The sequence below is a fragment of the Natator depressus genome, chromosome 10, assembly GCF_965152275.1.
Source record: "Natator depressus isolate rNatDep1 chromosome 10, rNatDep2.hap1, whole genome shotgun sequence".
Taxonomy (NCBI): domain Eukaryota; kingdom Metazoa; phylum Chordata; order Testudines; family Cheloniidae; genus Natator; species Natator depressus.
In genome coordinates, this window is record NC_134243.1 from 65,038,293 (window position 1) to 65,061,709 (window position 23,417).

Below are 23,417 nucleotides of genomic sequence, written 5' to 3' on the forward strand. Positions count from 1 at the left end.
AAAGCAAAGATGGTAAATTGTAATGTCATTAAATTTAACTTGATAAGCTTATTTCAATTTTATTCTTCGTTAGTTTTCCAAATATACTAAGTTTACTAGTATACAATGAAGTCTCAGCAAAGATTTAATAGCATTGTTTTGTGGTCTTATGTTACTAGACAGTGAAAAAAGAGTGCATTTTTTGTGTAAGTGTAACATGTATGGATTAGTAACGTCCTGCTGTACTTTTGCAGAAACACTTACCTGTAACAAGTCATTGTTGCTAGTTTATGCCTACACATGAAACAAATCTCCACAAGTTTCACATTTCTGACTTTACTTCTGAATCTGCATGCCTAACATTACAAAAAAAGTTTTTTAGATTGTCAAACTTATTTGACTTTAGGCTTTTTGCATCTATCTTAGTTCAAGAACACAATGCAGACTTTTATACTGAAAACTGGCATTTTCTCAGTTAATAATAGTGGTCCTACGGTATTTTAATCATACAAATTGAGCTTTATTTATACCTGTTAAGAAACTGCATACTTCAAATTTAAGAAATAAGGTTAGATGGTATAATTTTTTTTAAATAAAGGGCAGGTGTGCTTTAGGTGGCTCAGATGGTGCTCTTACTACAGTAACTACTACAAGCAATGATTACGTTTATTAGGCCAGCGTGCACAAATTACTGGGATAGTGTGTGTGTGTGTGTGTGTGCGTGTGCGCGCGCGCACAGTGAGCCGCACTTGTGTATGCAGACAGGATGATTGTATGTGCAACTTGCTAGTTAAACATTTAACTGATTGTGTGTTTAATCTAGTTTGAACATACAGTCACAACACATAGGCATGCCAACATGCCTGCATTTTAGCCTTGCAGTTACAAACCTGCTGCTGCCAGTTCTGTAATGCCTCAGACAACTGGTGAATAATTACTGTGCCTGTGACTAGATAGCTATTCCTTTCCCAGTGGTCACCAGTTACATTATGATACTTATTCTTAGTGCATTACATAAGGGATCCTAGAGATGAGAGGGTAAATATGCCCCCTGCCGTGTTCTCTCCACTGCTTCAGACCTTAGCATTTGTGAGACTGCTAAAATAGTGGCGAATTTTGGTGGTTAGTGTTGTCCATAAGGAACGGAATGATAACGATAGGGCCATGAAGTCAGATCCTGATGGCTTCGTCACTACCAGCTCAGTCTAGACAAACAAATAACCAATAGGCAAAATCATGTGATTATTAATATCCTGAGCACCATTCCCAAATACAGGAAAAGCTGTGTTGTCCAGCACTTTATCAACCGTAAAGCTCTATAAACCGGCATTTCTGATTGTCATTGAAAGTCCAGTTTATAGTCTGGTCTGTGTGGGTCCCCGGAAGCAGCAACACGTCCCTGCTGCTCCTAGGTGGAGGAATGGCCACAAGGGGTTTGGTGTGCAGGAGGGGATGTGGGGCTGGGGTGTGGGAGGGGGTGCAGGATGTGGGCTCTGGAAGGGAGTTTGGGCGTGGGATGGGGCTTGGGGCAGAGAGTTGGGGGCATAGGAGGGGTTTCGGAGTGCCGGATCTGGGCAACGCTCACATCGGGCAGCTCCACACAAGTGGTGACATGTCCCAGCTGCTCCTAGGTGGAGGCGCGGATAAGCAGCTCTGCGTGCTGCCCCTGCCCCGAGCGCAGCCTCCACAGCTCCCATTGGCAGAAAACTGCGGCCAGTGGGAGCTGTTGGGGCGGCGCCTGTGGGCAGAGGCAATGTGCAGAGCTGCCTAGGAACAGCTGGGACATGTCGCTGCTTGCAGGGAGCTGCCTGAGGTGAGCACCGCACAGATCCGGCACCCTGCAACCCCTCCCGCACCCAACCCTCTGCCCTGAGTCCCCTCCCACACCCAAACTCCCTCGCAGAGCCCGCACCCCCTCACACAGCCAAACTCCCTCCCTCTTAGTAACCGGAATTTTTCACTTACCAGCACCCGCCATTCCCCCAACATGTCGTGGGGTATAAAAGGTTTTACTGTAATATTCTATAAGTTGAAAGAACAACTTGCCATATTGGGATAGCCTTCCCTTGATGCACTTCTAACTCCTATTTAAAAATTTAATGAGTTACTTTTGCAGTAAAGTTAAAATACACAGTTATGTACAATCTGTACATTTCCCTACAATTATGCCTTTGTAAAATTCAGAAGGCAGTAAAATTGCTTCTGATAGTAACTAACATCTAAGATCTTTGAGTTAAAACACTTTTACGTTTTCCCCCCTTCAGCAATGTATATTTACAAGTAAAGGCAATTTCAAACATCGTATGGAAGTATCAGCGCTATCATTTCATTATGGCCTACCATGAAAAACCTGTCCTGCCTCCACCTCTTATTATTCTTAGTCACATGGCTTCCTTATGTTGTTGTATATGTAAAAGAAGAAAGAAAGACAAGACTTCAGATGGACCAAGTAAGAACAAATTTTATCCAAGCAATTATTAGTTTTTCTTGTTTTTCTGTGATTAAAGTAAGTTGTCAAGAAAGTGATAACTCTTTGGTTACTACTCTTCATTATAATGCAAAGAGAGCACAATATAATGTTTAATTCATTAATAATGAAGCAGGTAACTTGTTTATATTTTATTATCATTTAACTAATGTAAAGTGGTTGAGCTCTCTTGCATTCTGATAAAACGAATACCTTAAAAGAACTTTAAAAAAAAAAAAAATACTTGTGGGAGTTAGTTTGTAAGTCATTTTATGGGACTGAACCACAGCTATTGTATCTGGCAATTTCTACTGCCATGTTACCAGTAACATTCTATGCCAAGCCTTAGATTTCAGTTCTGTCCCATATCCATTAAAATAATCCTTCTGTTATTGCATTTGGAGTTAATATTGGTAAATTGAGCACTAAATTCCCATTTATATTAAAACTGAATGTAAAGTAGTGGACAACTTGGAGAAAATAGCTGCCTATTTGCATGACAGTGTGTGTAGATAAAATAAAACAGTCCCTTGCCCTATTTATCAGTGTGTCCAATTTTCTGATGAGGGTCAATCTTCTTTTTATTTTTTCTTCTTCCCATCCTGTTTACTGATTATTTTCATATATTTCATTATTTACTATCTTTTCACACTATTGTTTCATTTTGCTAGTAGTAGTTCCTTGTAAGCCCTGGTCCACTTTTCCTGTTTTAAAGTAGTTTTAAAAATATTGACTTTATACAATGCTATATTTCTACACTCTGCTTTAATTCCATTTAGATTTAAATAAATCTTGCAAAGACATCTTACTTTCATGGTGTTTTGTAGTGTTGGTTAGAATTTTTTTTTTTTTTTAACAAAACTGTGTTCTGACAGACAATTGGGTTTTCAATTAAACAAAATTTTTTCATGAATAGTATCTGCTTTCCTTGGAAAACTTCAACTTTTTTTTTAAATAGAAACACCCAAAAAACAAAAAGTTAATTTGCCATGACGCACTGTGGCTAGGGGCTCGGCAAGAGCAGAGACCATGGTGTATTGTGGGAGATACAGTCTAACTAGGGAGCTCAACCAAAAGAAGGGAATGGCAACATGAGGCACCCAAACTACAACTCCCATGATGAACCTCAGTGGGATTTCATAATTGAAATTCTTGGTTTCCAACCAAAAAATGTGGTGTTTTTTTTTCTGAAAATTTTCAATTTTCAACTTTTTCCCTCCGTTAAAAATTTGAAGTTTTCCACCATGGGTAAAACCCATTTTTCAACCAGCTCTAGAGAGCTAGGTAGCATCCTCATTTACCCTATCTCATTGATCAATGTGGCTACTTATTTCAAGCATTTGTGATGTATCATAGCCTACTAATCTCCTGAAATGTTGCTTTCTCTTTCTTTAGAACTCTTCCTAACAGAAGAAGACCAAAAGAAACTTCATGACTTTGAAGAGTTGTGTGTTGAGATGTATTTCAATGAAAAAGATGATAAATTCCACTCTGGAAGTGAAGAGAGAATTCGAGTCACATTTGAACGGTAGAAAATTTCTGTAGAAACTTAAAAATTTAAATTAAAACCTGTTATCAGGAAAAGTACAATACATATAGCTGCATGTACAAAGTATTCATGACAGTGTTGCAGGACACTTTTTCTTGGCTACATAGAAATTATTACAGACTGTTTTATGCTGTCTATATTCCTGACACTTGCTAGTGCATAGCAGACTGAGACTTTGTCTCTTTAAAGAGGTCTTCTCAAGTGCTTTGGGATGGGTGTTAAACAATAGTACTGTAGGCAAGTTGCTGATGTGCATTTGTTCCTTGTTGCTTAAGTATGTACAAGTATCCCTTTTTCTACAACAATCCACTGAAATCAATTAAGTTACCCTAAAATTTACAAATGATACATTTTCCTTTCTCAAACTGTCAAAAAGAAGTATAGCAAAAGTGTTTCTTCTTTACAGTTTGAGAACAAAAAGCTTACCTTTTATAATTTGATTTTTTTTTTTAGGGTTGAACAAATGTGCATTCAGATAAAAGAAGTTGGTGATAGAGTCAACTACATCAAACGGTCATTGAACTCTTTAGATTCTCAGATTGGCCACCTACAGGATCTCTCTGCTCTCACTGTTGATACTCTAAAAACACTAACTGCACAAAAGGCTTCGGAAGCCAGCAAAGTCCATAATGAAATTACCCGGGAGTTAAGCATTTCAAAACATTTGGCACAAAACCTTATTGATGATGGTTCTCTCAGATCTTCAGTATGGAAAAAACACAACATCGGAAATGTGTTTGGTTCTTCTTTTCCACAAGGAGACCTCGAAAGTAGTAATGCTTTATTATGTAACATTTCTATGCACAGTGAAAGAGATATTCAACATAAGACAATTGGTCAGGATTTAGCTCCAGTTTCCAGGGGGGAAGAACTAAACTTTCAAGAGGCAGGTTCCTCAGGCAGTGCCTTAATTCCAAGTGCTGTTTCTCCTCCAGAACTTCGACAAAGATTACAGGGTGAAGAGATCTCAAAATCCATTAATAAAAATAAAAAATTAGGCAATTCATCGAACAGCATGCCACATCTAACATCCCCAACAGCTAAATTATTTGTTAGCACTCCATCTCAGCCGAGTTGCAAAAGTCAGTTGGAATCTACAGCAAACAATGAAGCAGCAATTTTGTCTAAGGCTACAGAAGGAGATAGTAACGTAGAATTTGGTGCATTTGTGGGTAAGTATAACAAAGTAGATTGTGAATGTCCTGAAGTCATTAGTAGCTGCTTTTATCCTCTTGCTTCTGGCTCTGCTTGCCTTGCTTTCACCCAACCTTGTGTTGAAAGTGGAGGATACGTTAATTGTGGTTTTATTCATGATGAAGATGACACTAATGATTACAACTGCAGCAGCAGAAGTGATACATATGATGAGCAGTCCTCTGAGAACAGTATCCAAAAGAAGTTACCTCTGTCATCCAGCAACCAAGCATTAACTGTAAACTGTGACCCAAGTGGCGGTTCACATGAAAAATTGAATGTTAAAGATGAAGTTTCCAAAAGCCAGCATGGTCAAACAATGGAACCACCATATAGAGATTTAAGTTCTAACATCATTACAGGACTACTTCAAAAACAGTGGACCAAGTCGAAACCAGAAGGTTTGATTTACCAAGAATTGTATGGTATTTTGGGTTTATTCTGGTTGCAGGTGACTTTATTCTACCATTGTGCTTTGCTGTTTTGCTTTAAACCTTTCTATTTTCTCTAAACTGTATGGATATTTTTTAACTTTAAAATTATCATTTCTTTATAATTCTGTCACATAGACAATATTTTTCCGACAAACATTGGACAGCTATTGACAAATAACAGTTTCTTAACAATGTTAGCAGCTCTACAGCTCGGGTGAACTCTCATAGGACTAATTTTAAGGTCCAACTTTTTGTCCATGCAAAAAATATTGTCTATTTTTGAGAAATTGCAAAAGACTTGTTTTGGCTAATGGAATCATGAATAAATGTCTTTGTGGTATCTGTGTCAAGCTCAGGGATCCTTACTATGCTATCCTCCTCAACACTTCTGTGACCAGGATCTACCACTGTTATCTACAGTAATACTGTAGTAGTACAATAATATTTTGAAAACTTTCCAAAGTCCTTGTTTGTTCCAACGTTACGTGCTGCTTCAACTTTTACGTAACAGTAAAAAGGTGCATGTTTTTTATTAGATTCTTTAGGCACTCTTTGATTAATAAAACAGTGGCAGATTCATTTCGAAAGTAGGTGTTGGTTTACTAACTAAATACTGTAAATTAGAGACCAAATACTTTAAATTAGACTCAAAAACAAGTAGAGGATCACAGTCTTAATCTGTCAGGCACCTGTGCAAGTGTTATCTTGCAAAAACAATTGACTAGGGGTATCCTAACACACATTTTCCAAGTGATATTTACTATTTAAAGTTAAGTTTTAAATTTAGACAAGAGGTGTGTTCTGATGCCATGATGTTTAGGTGCTCAAAAAGTAATATTTTTTTGACTTGTAGCCAGGTGGCAAGGCATTTAATTGTAATCATTAACAGGGTTCATTATAATACAGAAAAACCTTTATACTTTATTAGTTTGTGGTGGTGTTTTTTTAAAGCAGAAAACACAAAGGATTTGAAATCCGACTGTATAGCTCAGTCAGGTCTTTAATTAAATGTACCACAGCACTAATAAGGATAAGTATTAAGTATACTTATTTTACTTGAGCCATGCCTTCATTATATGGTCCTTTTCTCTTCTGGAATTTAGAATATACTTTTCATCCATAATATATATGTTTTATAGAAATTCAGATGCGGTATAGCTTTATATTGTCAATCAGTTATGTTTGTTTTCATTATAAAACCATGCGCATTGGTGGAATTCTGAAAATATTTCCTGTAACTATTAGGATGAAGTGTATATTTTAAAAACCTACCGCAGGAAACTCTGCTTTTTCTATACTTTTCACATTTATGTAAAAATAGTGAGACTCAGAATATCAATAAAATGGTATATGGAAGTTACCTCTGAAACTAATCTAATTTATTTTCTTGAAGGAGTAATATTTTTAAATTGTATGGATTTCATTTCTACACTTTTTAATGTAGGAAAAGCAACAGTTCCATATCTTTACTAACCCATCGTTTATATCCATTTACTTCAGAGTTCTTCATTATAAGTCTTTCTCAATGAAAACACTGGCAGCATTTATTACAGTTTCTGTCTCCATCATAATTACAATATCTGGAATGTTCCAAATTTTTTCAGTGTTATTGTTGATACTGAATACTTTGTTTTTCAATTTACTGGGTCAAAGGTCACAGAGACAGCATGGAGTTGCAACAATTTAAGGAGTCAGCGATTAAAATTAAAGAAAAAAATGTTAATATTGAGGTAAGACTGAAATTTTTACTTTCAAATTGAAATCAGTAGTTTAATGTGGACATTAACATCTTTTTCATGTATAGTTTGTAGTACATTGTTGAAAATATAAGAATAGATTTTTGCAAAACTAATATGAAAAGAAATTTACTAACAATCAGTAACAATGCAGCCTTAACTATGGAGAAACTACTGTTGCTGAAAAATATGAAACTAGTAAATATTTAACAGGATTTGATGGTATGTAACCTCACAGAGGCCAACATTAGTCCTGCCATTAAAGTAAATTAAAAATGATACCTTGACTTTAATTAGAAAAATAATATAGATTCCAAGGCCAGAAGGGACAGTTGTGATCATCTGTTCTTACCCCTGTATAATACAGGCCATACACTCTAGGGATTGTTTTGGGGAAGTTGTATCTTTTAGAAAAACATCCAATCTTGATTATTACATTATCGACATATCAACATTGCTATAAAATGAAAACACTGCCAATTTGAAATTCATAACTTAAAAGCAAACTGCAGTATTTAAGATTGAAATTCACTATTTGTCTGCATGTCTTACAACTTATAAAATAAGATGACATAATGTAATTCACTTCCTCTGGCAGACAGTTTCTTTTAAAATTGTTCACACCTAATTCCAAGGAGAAAATCTTACTTCTGAATTAACTTCAAGATTAGATGGTTATCTGTGACCAACCTTGTGATGTACCCTTGCTATTAGAGTGTGAATAGATGATGTATTTTGCACTGAGCTAGCCAAGAGTATTACTAAAAGATTGTACTGAATGCTGATATAAAGTATGCATATGTTTGTTACTGGAAATGTCTGCTTTAAATAGTCAAGACTCAAGACGTAACTTGAATTTCCACTGAAAGTAAGAGGTGGATATGGGAGGGATATCTTAATCTATAGCTACTATAATGTGGAAGATCCAGCTTGCTCACTGTAGTAGAGAGAATAGGGAACCACTTGCAGTCATGTGAATAGATTCTCAAATAGATGAGGTGAGGCTTTAGATATGTAGTTGGGAGAATTCCAGTTTAGTGTACGTTCATAACGCTTCTAGAAAACTGGAGTTCTGAAGAGGTTTTTTTTTTTTTGTTTTGTTTTTTGCTGAAGCACTCAATTAATACAATATGTGACCTTGAAGCCTTTTAATTTGTGTAACTCAGTCCATTATATCGTTTTCTTCCACAGGAGCAACAGGAGGACTTTAAGAAAGCTATTCTGGAGGGGATGGAGATGACCAAACATCAGGTATTTGGGAAGCCTTTGATTTTTGTTACAGTTGAGGAACCATTGCATCTGGCTCGGTGCTTTCATTCATGCATGAGTTCTAAAATGAAGTATGGAAGAACCTCAAGAATCCCTGGTGTGAAGAGGAAAACTTTGGAGATAGTGGAGGTTACACCAAAGAGCGGAAGCACGTTGATACTTATCTGAGTGAATCACGTTTTTGATTTGCATGTTCATAGCCCCACTCCCCACAATTGGGGGCAGTTGCACCATAGTTAAGGTTGAATTTCTTTCCATTATAATTCCATTCTCAACACTCCCACTTCCTTTCCCCTTTCCTCCCCCCCAAAAAACCCCAAATCCTTACACCCCCTCAGATAGGAGTCTGGTCTATGACCAACCGAGCGTTTCTCTCCCAAATTTGAAGTTAATCTAACAAACTGTTCATAAATGTTTATGCCCTTTTTTCAAAAAAAAAAAAAAAAAAAAAAAAGCTTAACCAAAATTAGCAAATTTTTCTAATTATTGTTTGCCATATACAAGCAAAAAATCTGAAAGGAAGTAAAATTAATCTCAAGTTTTACTGACCAGGGCCAGATCTCAGGCAAGCTAATTAAAAGTTAATGTTTAATTGCAAGTAGGATGCTAGGTGCCTGACACCCCTGTTCCTTAGATTGTCTTCAGGAGGGAATCCCTTCTCTTGCAGGCTTTACTGTTGTTGGGAGCATTGGAGAATTTTAGCTGGCCCAGCAATTTAGCAAGTTTTGTAAAGCTGGGAGCTAGCAGGTCCTCTGCAGTACTAGAGGTACTTAAGCACCACAGGGGATTGGATGTGCAGAACTTCTACCTTGGTGAAGGAGGGCCTGCAGTTGGGGGCATATTGAATAACAGAGGCGACAACAGATTCTGTGTAGTTGCTTGAAGCTGGTTTCCCTCTGCTCTATCTATAGGCAAATGCTCCCTCTTCACCTTTTGGAGGCTGCAAAGTCAGCTCAGCACATCAGGCTGGAGCACTCTAGCTGCAAGTCTCTAGGGACCAGTGTTCCCTCTAATTTTTCCCATGCATGTGTGGAATGAATTTTGTTATGTGCATCAATATGGAGGTGATGTGTGGTGGGGGTGGGGCTGAGGGATTGAGTGTGGAAGGGAGCTCAGGGTTTGAGCAGATGGTTGGGGGGCGGGTGGGGGGAGGAAGGTGAGGGCTCCAGCTGGTGGTGCAGGCTTGGGGCTGGGGCCAGGGATGAGGAGTTCAGGGTGCGGAAGGAGGCTCAGGGCGGGAGCAGAGGGTTGGGGGGGGGGGAGGGCTCCAGCTGGGGCCGGGGATGAGGGGTTTGGGTTGCAGGCTGCCCCGGAGCCACGGTGGGGTGAGAGGACTCCCCCCAGCCCTCTCTCACCGCAGTAGCACCTGGGCTGGGTGAGGGGAGAGGTGCCTCTCCATGGCCTCAGCAGCTCCAGGGCTTGGGGAAAGGTGAGCACCTGCATGGCCCTTGATAGGCTGCTGCACGGCCGCACAGCTTAGAGGGAACTTAGCTAGGGATACCTGTTTTCTGGAATCGAACACCACTGAACAACCTCTTGATATGGACAGCTCTGAGCATTTCCAATATCAGTAGAATCAGGACATGTACTATGGCTTCCTTTTTGAGCATACCAGCATTTTCAGGACACTTAACAGAGTTACACTTTGCTTGATTGACGGGGAGATGGGTTCCTACTTCTAATGTAAGCACTGCAAAGCCATGGCTGCAAGACACCAAATGATATAATGATGATAGTGAGTAATTGAAGCCTAGATACTGCAATGAGACTGGAGCTATGGATGACACTCACTTCCCCCTCTAAGTGCATACATGAAATTTCTGTTTTGGAATATGAAAGAAATAATCTTTGTCAAGCCAACCTTAGAAGTAGAACTGCTTTTAAAAAGGCTTACAACTTCGCAACAGTCATAGGCCTGAAAATCAGTCCAGTTCACAGTCTTCCAAATTCTATGCCTCTGCTCTTTAGAATCATGGATCTGTGGATTTTATTAAAGTAATCTTTGGATTTCAGGTGACTGGTAGGGTGCTCTAGAGCTGAAATGCATGAACATATATGAATATATTCTGTGATTAGGTTGTATCTCTAACTTTTGCTAGAAAAACAAAACTTTAAGTTGAGTATTGTTTCGAGGGCTGGCTGTGGCTCTGCATGTGTTCAGAAAATGTTTAATTATCGTTAAAACCTACCACCTGTACAAACTGAGGATGCACTTACTCCCTGCATAGGCCATGATGCCGCAAAGATGTAATGTGAATAGTGTCACTGACTTCTGTCGGACTGCTCACATCCTTAAGATGAAGCACAAGCACAAGCCTTTAGTCTTTGCTGGAGAAGGTATTTAAACAATTGGATTGATCAATGCCAAACTTTCTAGTAATCAACCCAAATAAGTGTCTCCACTTTGGTCTACTAAGAGTCAGTTTGTGTATTCCTTTTCATTCCATTTTGGCTTTCTTTAAGCCTGTAACCATTAACCCTGTCTTTGCTTGTTATTTGGTGATCAAATGTGTTAAACATATGCAGCCTCTAAATTGTCATGTTAGAGGTAGAGAAGTAGTGTTAAGATTTTTCTAGCTTTCTGGAGAAGATGACTTAGAATATTTAAATGACTTATTGATGTCTTTGAAAATTAGTTTTAATTTGTAACACTGAATTATACAATGGGAGCTGCTAATTCACTTTTTACATATGGCTACACTACATTTAAAACAGTGCAATATCAGTGTCAATTTACTTTTCTTTAGTAGTAAATATTCAGAATCTGGGGTAGTAAATCCTAAATTCATATTTCCTTTCAAAATTTAACTTGGTTTAATTTTACAGATCTTAAGAGTTAGAATTTGAAAAATACGATGTTAATTAACTTATAAATTGTACCATAATTAAATTATATTTGAATAGTCTAGTAATATTACCAAATATGTACAGATATGAGTAGCAGAACTTAGTGTTTCTAAAGGTGTGAGATGTTTAATACATTTTTCAGTTATCTTTGTTTACTGTAGCTCTTTTTATTTCTCCTCAAACATATATCTAGTTTTTATTACTTATTCTAAAATTATTAGAATCAAGATAGCTATAAATAGGTGTTTATCTTTAAAATTTGTACTGAATTAACAAGAAAGCATGTGTGATTTTAGCAAGCTGTAAAGGTACCCTTAAAATGTATTCATGCTATAAATTTGAAAGATGGTACGAGAGAAAGAGAATAGTTATATGCTGAACACTAAGCAAATTGCCAAGCTGCAGGAAGGGGAAAGTACTTCAGGAATGATGACTCATAACAATGTATGTGTTTATAATACAGGCTGGTCTTCAAGCTGATTGCAGCCTAAGCGAGGTTAATTCTAATGATGGATTTACAGAATATCACAAAAACTCTTTGGCAGTTCATTCAGAACAATGTAAGTGTGCTAATTTTTCTGGTAGTCCAATTTTGTCTCTGAATTTTATAAATGATGCATAATACTTAATCATTATTTCAAAGGGTGCATCAACATAAAAATCAAACTTGTCTCTGAATGTATATTTAACCTGCCCTTACCTGAAACACCAGAGTACTCTTAACTGAGAGTAGGGAAGAATCTTCTGTATATTCTTAAAAGTTTTTAACTTTGTGCATTTGTTTAGTCAGTTGTACTATTCTTTCCAAAGATAGTCAGGTTCCCCTGTTCATGTACTTTTTCACATAGTTACACTGAGGAGAGAATCAAGTTTCTTATTAAAAAAAAAAATTAATTGAAAATGTAACCTTAAAATGACAAAAATTACAGGGAGATATAGATGTTACTACTTGAATCTAATAATTCATCTATTTACAAATGACTAGATTTTAAGGTGAGGGTGTTTCCTTTTAAACTTACTTTACATATATGTTTCAAAACATTTTGTTTTTGTCCTTTAAAAGACATGCTGAGTAACACATAGTACATTTTGTGAGTGTTTAAATTCTTTTTTTAGGGGCTAGATTAAATGGCTCAGTTGCTCACTTTGTTAGGAAAGATTTAAGACATCCTCGATTTTGGTAAAGACATACTTGTCTGGTTCTCTTGTCAGATTGTAAATTCATTTCTTTTCTAGTTCACAACAAAAGTAGAAGAGCATCAGCTGAAGATACTCAGCAAGTAGACTCTAAGGCTGCATTGCTCACGGTTTGTATACTCCAGCTGACAGTTTTATCAGATTTCTCAAATTTCTATAAAATTATAACTAAAATAAAACATTTTTATTGAGATACAGTTTAATACCTATTTCAGATGTAGACCAATTGACATCCATTAGTGGTATTCACTGTGAACTTGCTTGCCTAGGTAAAATAAAAAAAGTGTACCTCTATAAAACTGGGTTCTGTCTGTCTTCTGAGGAGACTATGCTCAGTAAGAGATACAGTGCAGGATTTCAAAGAGGGCTTTTACTAGACAGCAAAAGAAAAGGAATCCAGATCTGACTATATCCATCATTGCCCCAATCTCTTGACACATGCTCCCTGCAGAACTAGATTCCCTACTGATACTCAACAGTCGGGTCAAAAATCATCATGGGAATGCTGGGAACATATGACTGTTAGGTCTAAAGGAAATCAGTATGAAGCTGAAACAAGGTGATGTGCAGAGAGGAAAAAAATAGATGGGCTACATAGAAAGAGTAATGCTCAGTTTAGGGTGTTCTCCAGTAGGTTCAGGAGGAAACAGCAGAGGTCCTGTTTTGAGTGGGAGGAAGGATAAGGATTAGTGAAGATTATTGGTACAGTTCTGTGAGGATAAGCATTAACTTGTGCTGCTTCACTGTTTTTATAAAGAATGTTCTCACTTAGAAGTAAAAGGGTTTAAATAATCCACTAAATAACCATGATGGATATAGTCACCTTTTCTATTGTGTTAATCAGTTATTTGTTCTTGTATATCTTAATATATTATCCTTGCAGTATGTTATGATATCCTTCCACTATATTTGAATCTTTCACTTCAACTACTTTATCAATAAAGTCCTGAGAAATACTGCCAGTAGTACCTTTATTTTCATGTCTTAACATAGACTATACAAAGAGGTTAAGTAAACTCATTCTGCTTTTAGTATTGGGGGAAAAATACTTGTCTTTTTTTCTTTTTGATTTAAAGGATTGGTTACAAGGTAGACCTTCAAGTAGCAATCAAATGTAAGTAAGTTTTCTAATCAGTAGTGGTAGAATTGTCCAAATATTTTCTGATGCACTGTTGTCTTTCTTTAGGGCTTTGGTTTTTAATTTTGACATTTAAGTTACTATGGCAGTGGCTCTGAAATATTCTAGTTGACTTAAAAAATAAATATAAGAGCATAAATCTCTGAAGTTTAATCTCTAAAAACTAGAAAATGGTAGGCATTTTAAAAATCAAAGGGAGAACTGAAACACCATATTGCAAATAGTCAACTATTTTGCAGTGGATCAAGTCTTACAATAGTCTTGCATTAATGCCCTTTTAATTTTTTTATATGCCACTGGAGAACAGCTACTTTCAACTCAATGAGCAATAATTAAACACAATAAAGTGAAAAAGCGAGTAAATTATGTTTTCATTAAACTGTTTACAAGCATGATTTGTTTCATTTGAATGACTGCTATTCATGTTAGTTAAATAAAAGATCTGGCCTGTGGTATTTTTCCCTAATAAATTACTAATTTTATTCATTGAAACGTATGACAAGTTCCATTTAAGTTAATGGAGCCACACATACGTCTGAGGGTAGAATGTGCACCAAAATAAAATGGCCTAATTTAGAGAGACCAGATGGTGAGGTAACATCTTTTATTGGACCAACTTCTATTGGTGAGAGAGGCAAGCTTTTGAGTCACATCTCTGTCTCTCACTAATACTGAAAGGGCTACAACTACACTGCATACATGGTCTAATTTGACGCTAGCACTAGTTAGTGAATATGTGTTTTTAACTATATTTTTAGCTTCCTGGATCCTTAACCTACCTTTTATTGTGAATCCTCCCCTGAAACTACTCAGTTAGTATATTCATTAGTAATTCATCCCATTTAGTTAACTGTTTAATAAAGCCATAGGTTTAATAATCTGATAATTGAAATAGAAACTGTGAACAGGTAGTTTTCAATTCAATACCTCTGTGGGATTTGACTCTTGTAATGAAAAGGTGATATGCTGTCATACATGAAGAGTTTATAGTAATGCTTTGACAACATATAAATACCTAATCAGGGGTGGGTGTGTGTGTTTTAATAATTAAGAAACTTGCTACTGTCCTTGAAAAGTAGAATAAAGTAATAAAACAATACTGCAAGCTCCACAAAGTGACTCCAGGCTGCTGTATGAAAATCATAAAGAATAAAAAAAGTGGCTATTTTACAAGTAACATCCAATACTTTTGTGTGTCACACTCTTTCTCTCTTTTACAGGCCGTCGGAAGAAGATGCCTTGAATGGTAAGCTTTTTTGCCTTAATGCAAACAAGCGGACAGACGTTTTCAACATACACAACACATGTACTGCATTTTCTAATATGAGAATATATTTAATATTTGGTAGCAGAAATGAATTACAAGATGATAGGATATGGAAATGAATGAAGGTGAAAACCAAACAGAATGTGACTCTTTTATTTTAGAGTGCTAGAAAAAAAATGTAAGTTATGGATTTTGAAAGCAGCAATTAGTGAGAGAACTAATTCTTTTTTTTTCTGCTTGTGGAATGTGTGCTCTTTTGCATTTTTGAAAGCATAAAAGTGAGTGTTAAATAGTTATCCTCAGTCGTAGACATACATGACTAAGACAATCCATAAGTGTCATAAGGTTTAAAAAATCATTCATATTGCACATACAGGCTTCATAATTTATCAGATATTCAAGAACTAAATGTAATATCTGAGATTTGCAAAGCAACTTTCTTTTTTAGCTCAGTATTCACTTTGAGAACATAGGAAGCAAAAAGTAGAAGTAATGCACTCTTTGCATGTACTGTATGAGGACGTAAGACACATGCTCGTGCAGTATACAGTGTCTCGTCTCTTTTTCTTGACTTTTGTAGGTATTGCTTCTCCTTTCAAGCCAATCATGGACACCACTTACTACTACTCAGGTCAGTATCATAAAACTAATAGTTTAAGTTTAAAAATTCACATTTCTTTTTATTAGGTCTGAGAGTTCATGATTTTTATAACCTTTCTCTACAGCTGTGGAAAGAAATAACTTGATGAGATTATCACAAAGCATTCCATTCACTCCTGTGCCTCCAAGAGGTAAGAAGCTTAATCTTTGTTACTGGATGGAAGGGAGGTCAGAATGAGGATTTAATGTTGGTTCGTTAAGAACTCTGGCAAACTTTAAAAAATTGCTCAATTATTTTTCATACAGAATGGGCAGACCAAACTTGATCAACCATTTTGGCAGCATCTCAAAAATAGATTACAGGACAATAAATAGAGGTCTAGTATCAGTATCTCACAAGACACTCCCAAAATGCAGACTTCAGTTATGTCATCACATCTTTACTAATGCAGCTTGTTGGCTTAAAGGAAACTGTATGACTTAATTCCAGTAGTCTTCAGAGTAATAAAACTTCTCTGAAGAGCATGATGTAAATTGTATGGAAAAGCTCTTCAAACTGACACTTTTTTCTGCCTTGTTATGCTTATTTCATAAGGTTTCCATCATTGTGGTAACTAGGCATGCTTTGCTCGATTTAAACTGTGTGATTAATACTTCCAATGAGAGAAGCAAAAACATCATGGTCCCCTGCTGGTTTAAGAAAGAGATTAGAGAGGGTTCTTCCAATCTGTTACGAGCTCCCAGTTGCATTAGAAATTTAACATCTTGATTTATCCATGTCTAAAGCATATTTAAATATTTGCAGCCTTGTTTGTCATGAACTCTGAAAAGAAATGTACTATTGTACTGTGATGTTACAGGTGAGCCAGTCACTGTGTATCGCCTTGAAGAAAGTTCTCCCAGCATCTTGAACAACAGCATGTCTTCCTGGTCACAGCTAGGACTCTGTGCTAAAATTGAATTTTTAAGTAAAGAGGAGATGGGAGGTGGATTACGTCGAGCTGTTAAAGTAGCATGCACGTGGTCAGAATATGATATTCTGAAATCAGGACATCTTTATATCATCAAATCCTTTCTTCCTGAAGTTGTGAATACTTGGTCAAGCATTTACAAAGAGGACACAGTGTTACACCTCTGTTTGAGAGTAAGTTTTATTCTTGACAATTATTAGACATTGACAGGCAAAAATATTAAAAATAAATTTTCAGTAACTAGTATACAGCAAAGTTTTGATGCTTCTAATGTTCTACACAATCTAGGGTGATCAGATGTCCCGATTTTATAGGGACAGTCCCAATTTGGGGGGCTTTTTCTTATATAGACACCTATTACCTCCCACCCCCATCCCAATTTTTTTATACTTGCTATCTGGTCACCCTAACACAAACCAAAGGCCAATTTAAACATTTCTTGTTCAATAGATTTTTATTTTGTGTTAAATAGTTCAATCTCTTGATACAGACGGAATTAAAACAGTTGTGTAGTTGTACGCCACTTCTGATAGGGAGTAAAAGGATTGACATTAACCTTCTTGCTGCTATTTTATTCCCCAAATTTTCCCCTACATTATTTAATGCAGTACTGAAGTATGGATTTTCAATTGTAGGAAATTCAACAGCAGAGGGCAGCACAGAAACTCACGTTTGCTTTCAATCAAATGAAGCCTAAATCCATTCCATATTCTCCAAGGTAAATGTGTTAAATTATTCATGACACTGCACACTTTCTACTAGCGAAGTATACTTTTATGCATATTACCATTCGAAAAAAGTGCGTCCTGGGATTCAGTACATCTTGCAAAAACACTATTTAAGAAGTGTCAGCATGCAAACCTTCAGCCACCACCTTGGGGAAGAATATTTCCTGTTGGTCCTTAACAAGGACTAGGCTTAACTCATATTTTATAACCTAGCCAGATTTAAAAATAAGTTTGTCAAACCAAAATATTTATCACTCAGCAACTGCATAATTGCCTTATCTTATTCGTTTTGGTAATATTTATGAAATATATTCTTTATAAGGTTCCTGGAAGTTTTCCTATTATATTGCCACTCAGCTGGACAGTGGTTTGCAGTTGAGGAGTGCATGACTGGAGAATTTAGAAAATACAATAATAACAACGGTGATGAAATAATTCCAACTAACATGCTAGAAGAGGTCATGCTAGCATTCAGCCACTGGACTTATGAATATACAAGAGGGGAGTTGCTGGTACTTGACCTGCAAGGTAATATACTTATTTTGAAATTGGGATTAGGGGCAAGGTAGGTTTAAATTTTCTTTACAGTAGCACCTTAATGAATTAGGGGACTGGAACACATGACTTATGAGGAGAGGCTGAGGGAACTGGGATTGTTTAGTCTGCGGAAGAGAAGAATGAGGGCGGATTTGATAACTGCTTTCAACTACCTGAAAGGGGGTTCCAAAGAGGATGGATCTAGACTGTTCTCAGTGGTAGCAGAGCAAAGAGTAATGGTCTCAGGTTGCAGTGGGGGAGGTTTAGGCTGGATATTAAGAAAAACTTTTTCACTAGGAGGGTGGTAAAACACTGGAATGCATTACCTAGGGAGGTGATGGAATCTCCTTCCTTAGATATTTTTAAGGCCAGGCTTGACAAAGCCCTGGCTGGAATGATTTAGTTGGGGATTGGTCCTGCTTTGAGCAGGGGGTTGGACTAGATGACCTCCTGAGGTCCCTTCCAACTCTGATATTCTATGATTCTATGAATTATTGTGAATAGTGTTCATATAGTGTTCATAGCATTACATAATAATTTTGGTCTACTTTACTTGAATGAGCAGTGGGCTTAGTTGACATGCCATTACAATGCTGTAGGAAACACTTAGGAAAAAAGTTGAATTCTTATTTATGTTCTTAGGGTGTATACAATAAAAAATACTAACATTTATGTGTTGGCATTTTCAGTCCATATCTGTAGTATCTTAATTTATCCTCAAGTGTTCATCAGACATGGAAACACTCATAGCTAAGATGTAGGAATCTTATTCACTCTGGACAAAATTCACCTTGCATGCTGTTCAGGAACCACTTAAGCTTTCAAAATAGGGCTTGAATGGAATTTAAGTGGTGCATAGAGCTTAGGTGGGAGCCATCTGTACAGGAGTGAATATCGTCCCATAAATTTTGACTTTCTATCTTGATTTACGTTCTTGGTGATAAATTTGGAAATCCTTACTACTGAGGGATTCTGGTTTACAGTGTTAATCTATTCGTATACTGTATCCATTTTAACTCTTTTATATTTTGTGTAAAGGTGTGGGTGAAAATTTGACAGATCCCTCAGTGATAAAAGCTGGAGAAAAAAGGTAAGATTAATGTGTTTTGTTATAAAAAAAAAAAAAAATTAACCTGTATTCAATGTTTGACTTGGACAAATACATACCATGCTTGTGTGCTTTATTTTAAAGGTCATATGATATGGTTTTTGGTCCAGCCAATTTAGGAGAAGATGCAATCAAAAATTTCAGAGCTAAGCACCACTGCAATTCTTGCTGCAGGAAACTTAAACTTCCTGGTATGTGAGATTTTTTTTTTTCTTCTTTTTTTACCCTTACTATTCATTAAATTGTGTGTAGCTATGTCACAAGTTGACAATTTAAAGAATTAAAGAATATGGAAATAGTAACGTTAATTCTATAATTTCACCATAGTAATCTTGTAATGTAGGTTTCAGAGTAGCAGCCGTGTTGGTCTGTATTCGCAAAAATAAAAAGGAGTACTTGTGGCACCTTAGAGACTAACCAATTTATCTGCTCAAATAAATTGGTTAGTCTCTAAGGTGCCACAAGTACTCCTTTTCTTCTTGTAATGTAGATTTGTGTTTTATTTCCTAGGTTTAAAAAAAAAAAAAATTCTTCAAGCATGTGTCAGTGCATGGATCACAATGTAGGTGTGAATGCACCTCATGAGCACAAGAGTGAATTTTTTTGAACAGCAGTGTCCAGGGCTCCTTAAGCTCCCATACAAGGGCATAAAGGCTGAGGCAGTCTTGGCTGTCCCTCAGTTACCTCTTGCCACCCATGGCAATGAGATGGAACACAATAAATGTCCAACCCACTACTCTCTTCAGAGACCCTAAACCAGTTCTTTTTCAAGCTATTTGTTGATGATCAGAGATCCTAGAAATCCTTTTGCCATAGAAAAATGCAGAAAATATGGAATTTGCCTTTTTACAGAGAATCTTTTAGTTTTTGTATTTTTTTTAAAAATAAAAACATGTTAACTATTAATAAGGCTAAGATTTTGTCACGGATATTTTTACTAAAAGTCACGGACAGGTAACAGGCAAAAAGAAAATATTTAGGGAACCGTGACCTGTGACTTTTACTAAAAATATCCCTGACAAAATCGGGATCTGCGGGTCCTCACACCGCCTGAAGCAGGGCAGCTGCACAAGGGGCTTGGAGCTGCCTGCAGCAGCTGGGGGTCCCCTGCTGCCTGCAGGGGCTGCAAGCTGCATGGTACCCCTGCCGCCCACGGCTCTGGGGGATTGCAGCGGTCAGGCTTACCCCACTTGTGGCAGCCAGGCGGTCAGGAGCTCGAGGGGTTCCCCCAATGCCCGTGGAGGCCTGGGGGGTTCCTTCAGTGGCTGAGGGCTATGGGGTTCTCCTGCTATCAGCAGCGGCTGGGAGGTCTGGGGGTTCCCACAGTGGCCGGGAACTGCGAGGTACCCTAGCGCTCATGGCGGCCAGGAGCTGCGGGGTACCCTGGTGCCCGTGGTGGCTTGGAGCTCCGAGGGGAAAAAGTGAAATCCTTGCAAGCTGCATGGAAACTTTTTAAAAACACCAAAATAGAGGCTCAACTTGAATGTATACCCCAAATTAAAAAACGTAGTAAGAGAACCAAAAAAGTGGCTAAACAACAAAGTAAAAGAAGCATTGAGAGGCAGAAAAGCATCCTTTAAAAAGTGGAAGTTAAATCCTAGTGAGGAAAATAGAAAGGAGCATAAACTCTGGCAAATGAATTGTAAAAATATAATTAGGAAGGCCAAGAAAGAATTTGAACAACAGCTAGCCAAAGACTCAAAAAGTAATAGCAAAAAAAAATTTAATTACATCAGAAGCAGGAAGCCGGCTAAACAACCAGTGGGGCCACTGGACGATTGCAATGCTAAAGGAGCACTCAAGGACAATAAGGTCATTGCAGAGAAACTAAGTGAATTCTTTGCATCGGTCTTCATGGCTGAAGATGTGAGGGAGATTCCCAAACCTGAGCCATCCTTTTTAGGTGACAAGTCTGAGGAACTGTCCCAGATTGAGGTGTCATTAGAGGAGGTTTTGGAACAAATTGATAAACTAAATAGTAATAAGTCACCAGGACCAGATGGTATTCTGAAGGAACTCAAATGTGAAATTGTAGAGCTACTAACTGTAGTCTGTAACCTATCATTTAAATTAGCTTCTATACCAAATGACTGGAGGATAGCTAATGTGATGCCAATTTTTAAAAAGGGCTCCAGAGTTGATCCCAGAAATTGCAGGCCAGTAAGCCTGACTTCAGTACCAGGCAAACTGGTTGGTTGAAACTATAGCAAAGAACAAAACTGTCAGACATATAGATGAACATAATTTGTTGGGGAAGAGTCAACATATTTTTTGTAAAGGGAAATCATGCCTCGCCAATCTACTAGAATACTTTGCAGGGGTCAACAAGCCTGTGGACAAGGGGGATCCAGTGGATATAGTGTACTTAGATGTTTCAGAAAGCCTTTGAAAAGTTCTCTCACCAAAGGCTCTTAAGCAAGGTAAGCTGTCATGAGATAACAGGGAAGGTGCTTTTATGGATTGGTAACTGGTTAAAAGCTAGGAAACAAAGGGTAGGAATAAACGGTCAGTTTTCAGAATGGAGAGAGGTAAATAGTTGTGTCCCCCAGGGTCTGTACTGGGACCAGTCCTATTCAACACATTCATAAATGATCTGGGAAAAGGGGTAAACAGTGAGGTGGCAAAATTTGCAGATGATACAAAACTGCTCAAGATAGTTAAGTCCCAAGCAGACTGCGAAGAGCTACAAAAGGATCTCTCAAAACTGGGTGACTGGGCAATAAAATGGCAGATGAAATTCAATGTTGATAAATGCAAAGTAATACACACTGGAAAACATAATCCCAACTATATGTATAAAATGATGGGGTCTAAATTAGCTGTTACCACTCAAGAAAGAGATCTTAGAGTCATTGTGGATAGTTCTCTGAAAACATCCACTCAATGTGCAGCAGCTCAAAAAAGTGAACAGAATGTTGGGACTCATTAAGAAAGGGGTAGATAATAAGACAGAAAATATCATATATTGCCTCTATATAAATCCACGATATGCCCACATCTTGAATACTGCGTGCAATGTGGTCGCCCCATCTTAAAAAAGATATATTGAAAATGGAAAACGTTCAGAAAAGGGCAACAAAAATTATTAGGGGTATGGAACAGCTGCCATATGAGGCGAGATTAATAAGACTGGGACTTTTCAGCTTGGAAAAGAGACAGCTAAAGGGAGATATGATAGAGGTTTATAAAATCATGGCTGGTGTGGAGAAAGTAAATAAGGAAGTGTTATTTACTCCTTCTCATAACACAAGAACTAGGGGTGAAATTAATAGTCAGTAGATTTAAAACAAACAAAAGGAAGTATTTTTTCACACAATGCACAGTCAACCTGTGGAACTCCTTGCCAGAGGGTGTTGTGAAAGCCAAGACTATAACAGGGTTCAAAAAAGAACTAGATAAGTTCCTGGAGGATAGGTCCATCAATGGCTATTAGCCAGGATGGACAGGATGGTGTCCCTAGCCTCTGTTTGCCAGAAGCTGGGAATGGGCGATGGGATGGATCGCTTGATGATTATCTGTTCTGTTCATTCCCTCTGGGGCTAGATGGACCTTTCGTCTGACCCAGTCTGGCCATTCTTATGTACCCCGCAGCTCCCTGCCCCCACGGGTGGCGGGGGACCCTGCAGCTTCTGACAACTGCAGGCTGAAGTCACAGAAGTCACGGATTCTGTGACATCCACGACCTCTGTGGCCAAATCTTAGCCTTAACTATTAACTAAATTTTAGTGAAAGTACCAGTGTTACTTATTCAGTGTGCGCAACCTCCTCCTCTTGTGGCTGATTTTTGAATGTGCTTTAAATGTACATAGCTAAACATACTCCAATCAATTGTTTTCAGTGTATAGAGGTTACTCAATGGTGTATAGGGGTTCGTGTTTTAATGCATCTCAAATTTCACTTCAGCCTCTAGAAGTGAGTAATTAAAGTTGTGAAAAGATGCTGAAAATTTTAAAAATCACCTCTAAAGACTGTCACTGAGTTTGGCAAGGACAAATTTCAAGTTGATGGTAATGTGCTGTTTTGTACTGTATGCAGCAAGGCTGTAGCTTACATTTGAAGGCAGACAATTGTAGAACACATGGAAAGTACTAAACATAAACTGAATGAAAAGAAATGAAAACGAGGCTGAAACAGCATGGACATCAACAACAGTAAAGAAGCTTCACTGTGACTGCGTTATTTTATTAATTTTATTTTATTATTATGATTGGCACTGGCAGGCTTTGAACTTGTTTAAAATTGTAAATATATCAATAAAACGTTGTGTTCAACTGATAGCTATATATAATGACTAGGGAAACTCAAGTTCAGCATTTCATTTTAATCACGGAAAAATAAGGATCTTTATATGTTTTTTTGAATCAGAGAATTTCAGTTTTTTTAATCACAGAAAACT

The 23,417-nt window shown here is 37.3% G+C and overlaps 1 protein-coding gene across 1 annotated transcript in view; it reads left to right on the plus strand.

Annotated features, from left to right (window-relative positions):
- Positions 1-23,417, plus strand: part of TRPM7 (transient receptor potential cation channel subfamily M member 7) — a 129,560-nt gene that overhangs the window by 87,014 nt on the left and 19,129 nt on the right. Inside the window, exons 24-39 of the mRNA XM_074966399.1 lie at positions 2,244-2,428; positions 3,842-3,974; positions 4,449-5,167; positions 7,277-7,353; positions 8,551-8,610; positions 11,939-12,035; positions 12,712-12,782; positions 13,749-13,786; positions 15,031-15,056; positions 15,658-15,708; positions 15,803-15,868; positions 16,538-16,821; positions 17,284-17,366; positions 17,699-17,904; positions 18,952-19,003; positions 19,106-19,212. Of these exons, the coding sequence (XP_074822500.1) occupies positions 2,244-2,428; positions 3,842-3,974; positions 4,449-5,167; positions 7,277-7,353; positions 8,551-8,610; positions 11,939-12,035; positions 12,712-12,782; positions 13,749-13,786; positions 15,031-15,056; positions 15,658-15,708; positions 15,803-15,868; positions 16,538-16,821; positions 17,284-17,366; positions 17,699-17,904; positions 18,952-19,003; positions 19,106-19,212 (2,255 nt within the window). The remainder of the gene's footprint in view (positions 1-2,243; positions 2,429-3,841; positions 3,975-4,448; positions 5,168-7,276; positions 7,354-8,550; positions 8,611-11,938; positions 12,036-12,711; positions 12,783-13,748; positions 13,787-15,030; positions 15,057-15,657; positions 15,709-15,802; positions 15,869-16,537; positions 16,822-17,283; positions 17,367-17,698; positions 17,905-18,951; positions 19,004-19,105; positions 19,213-23,417) is intronic.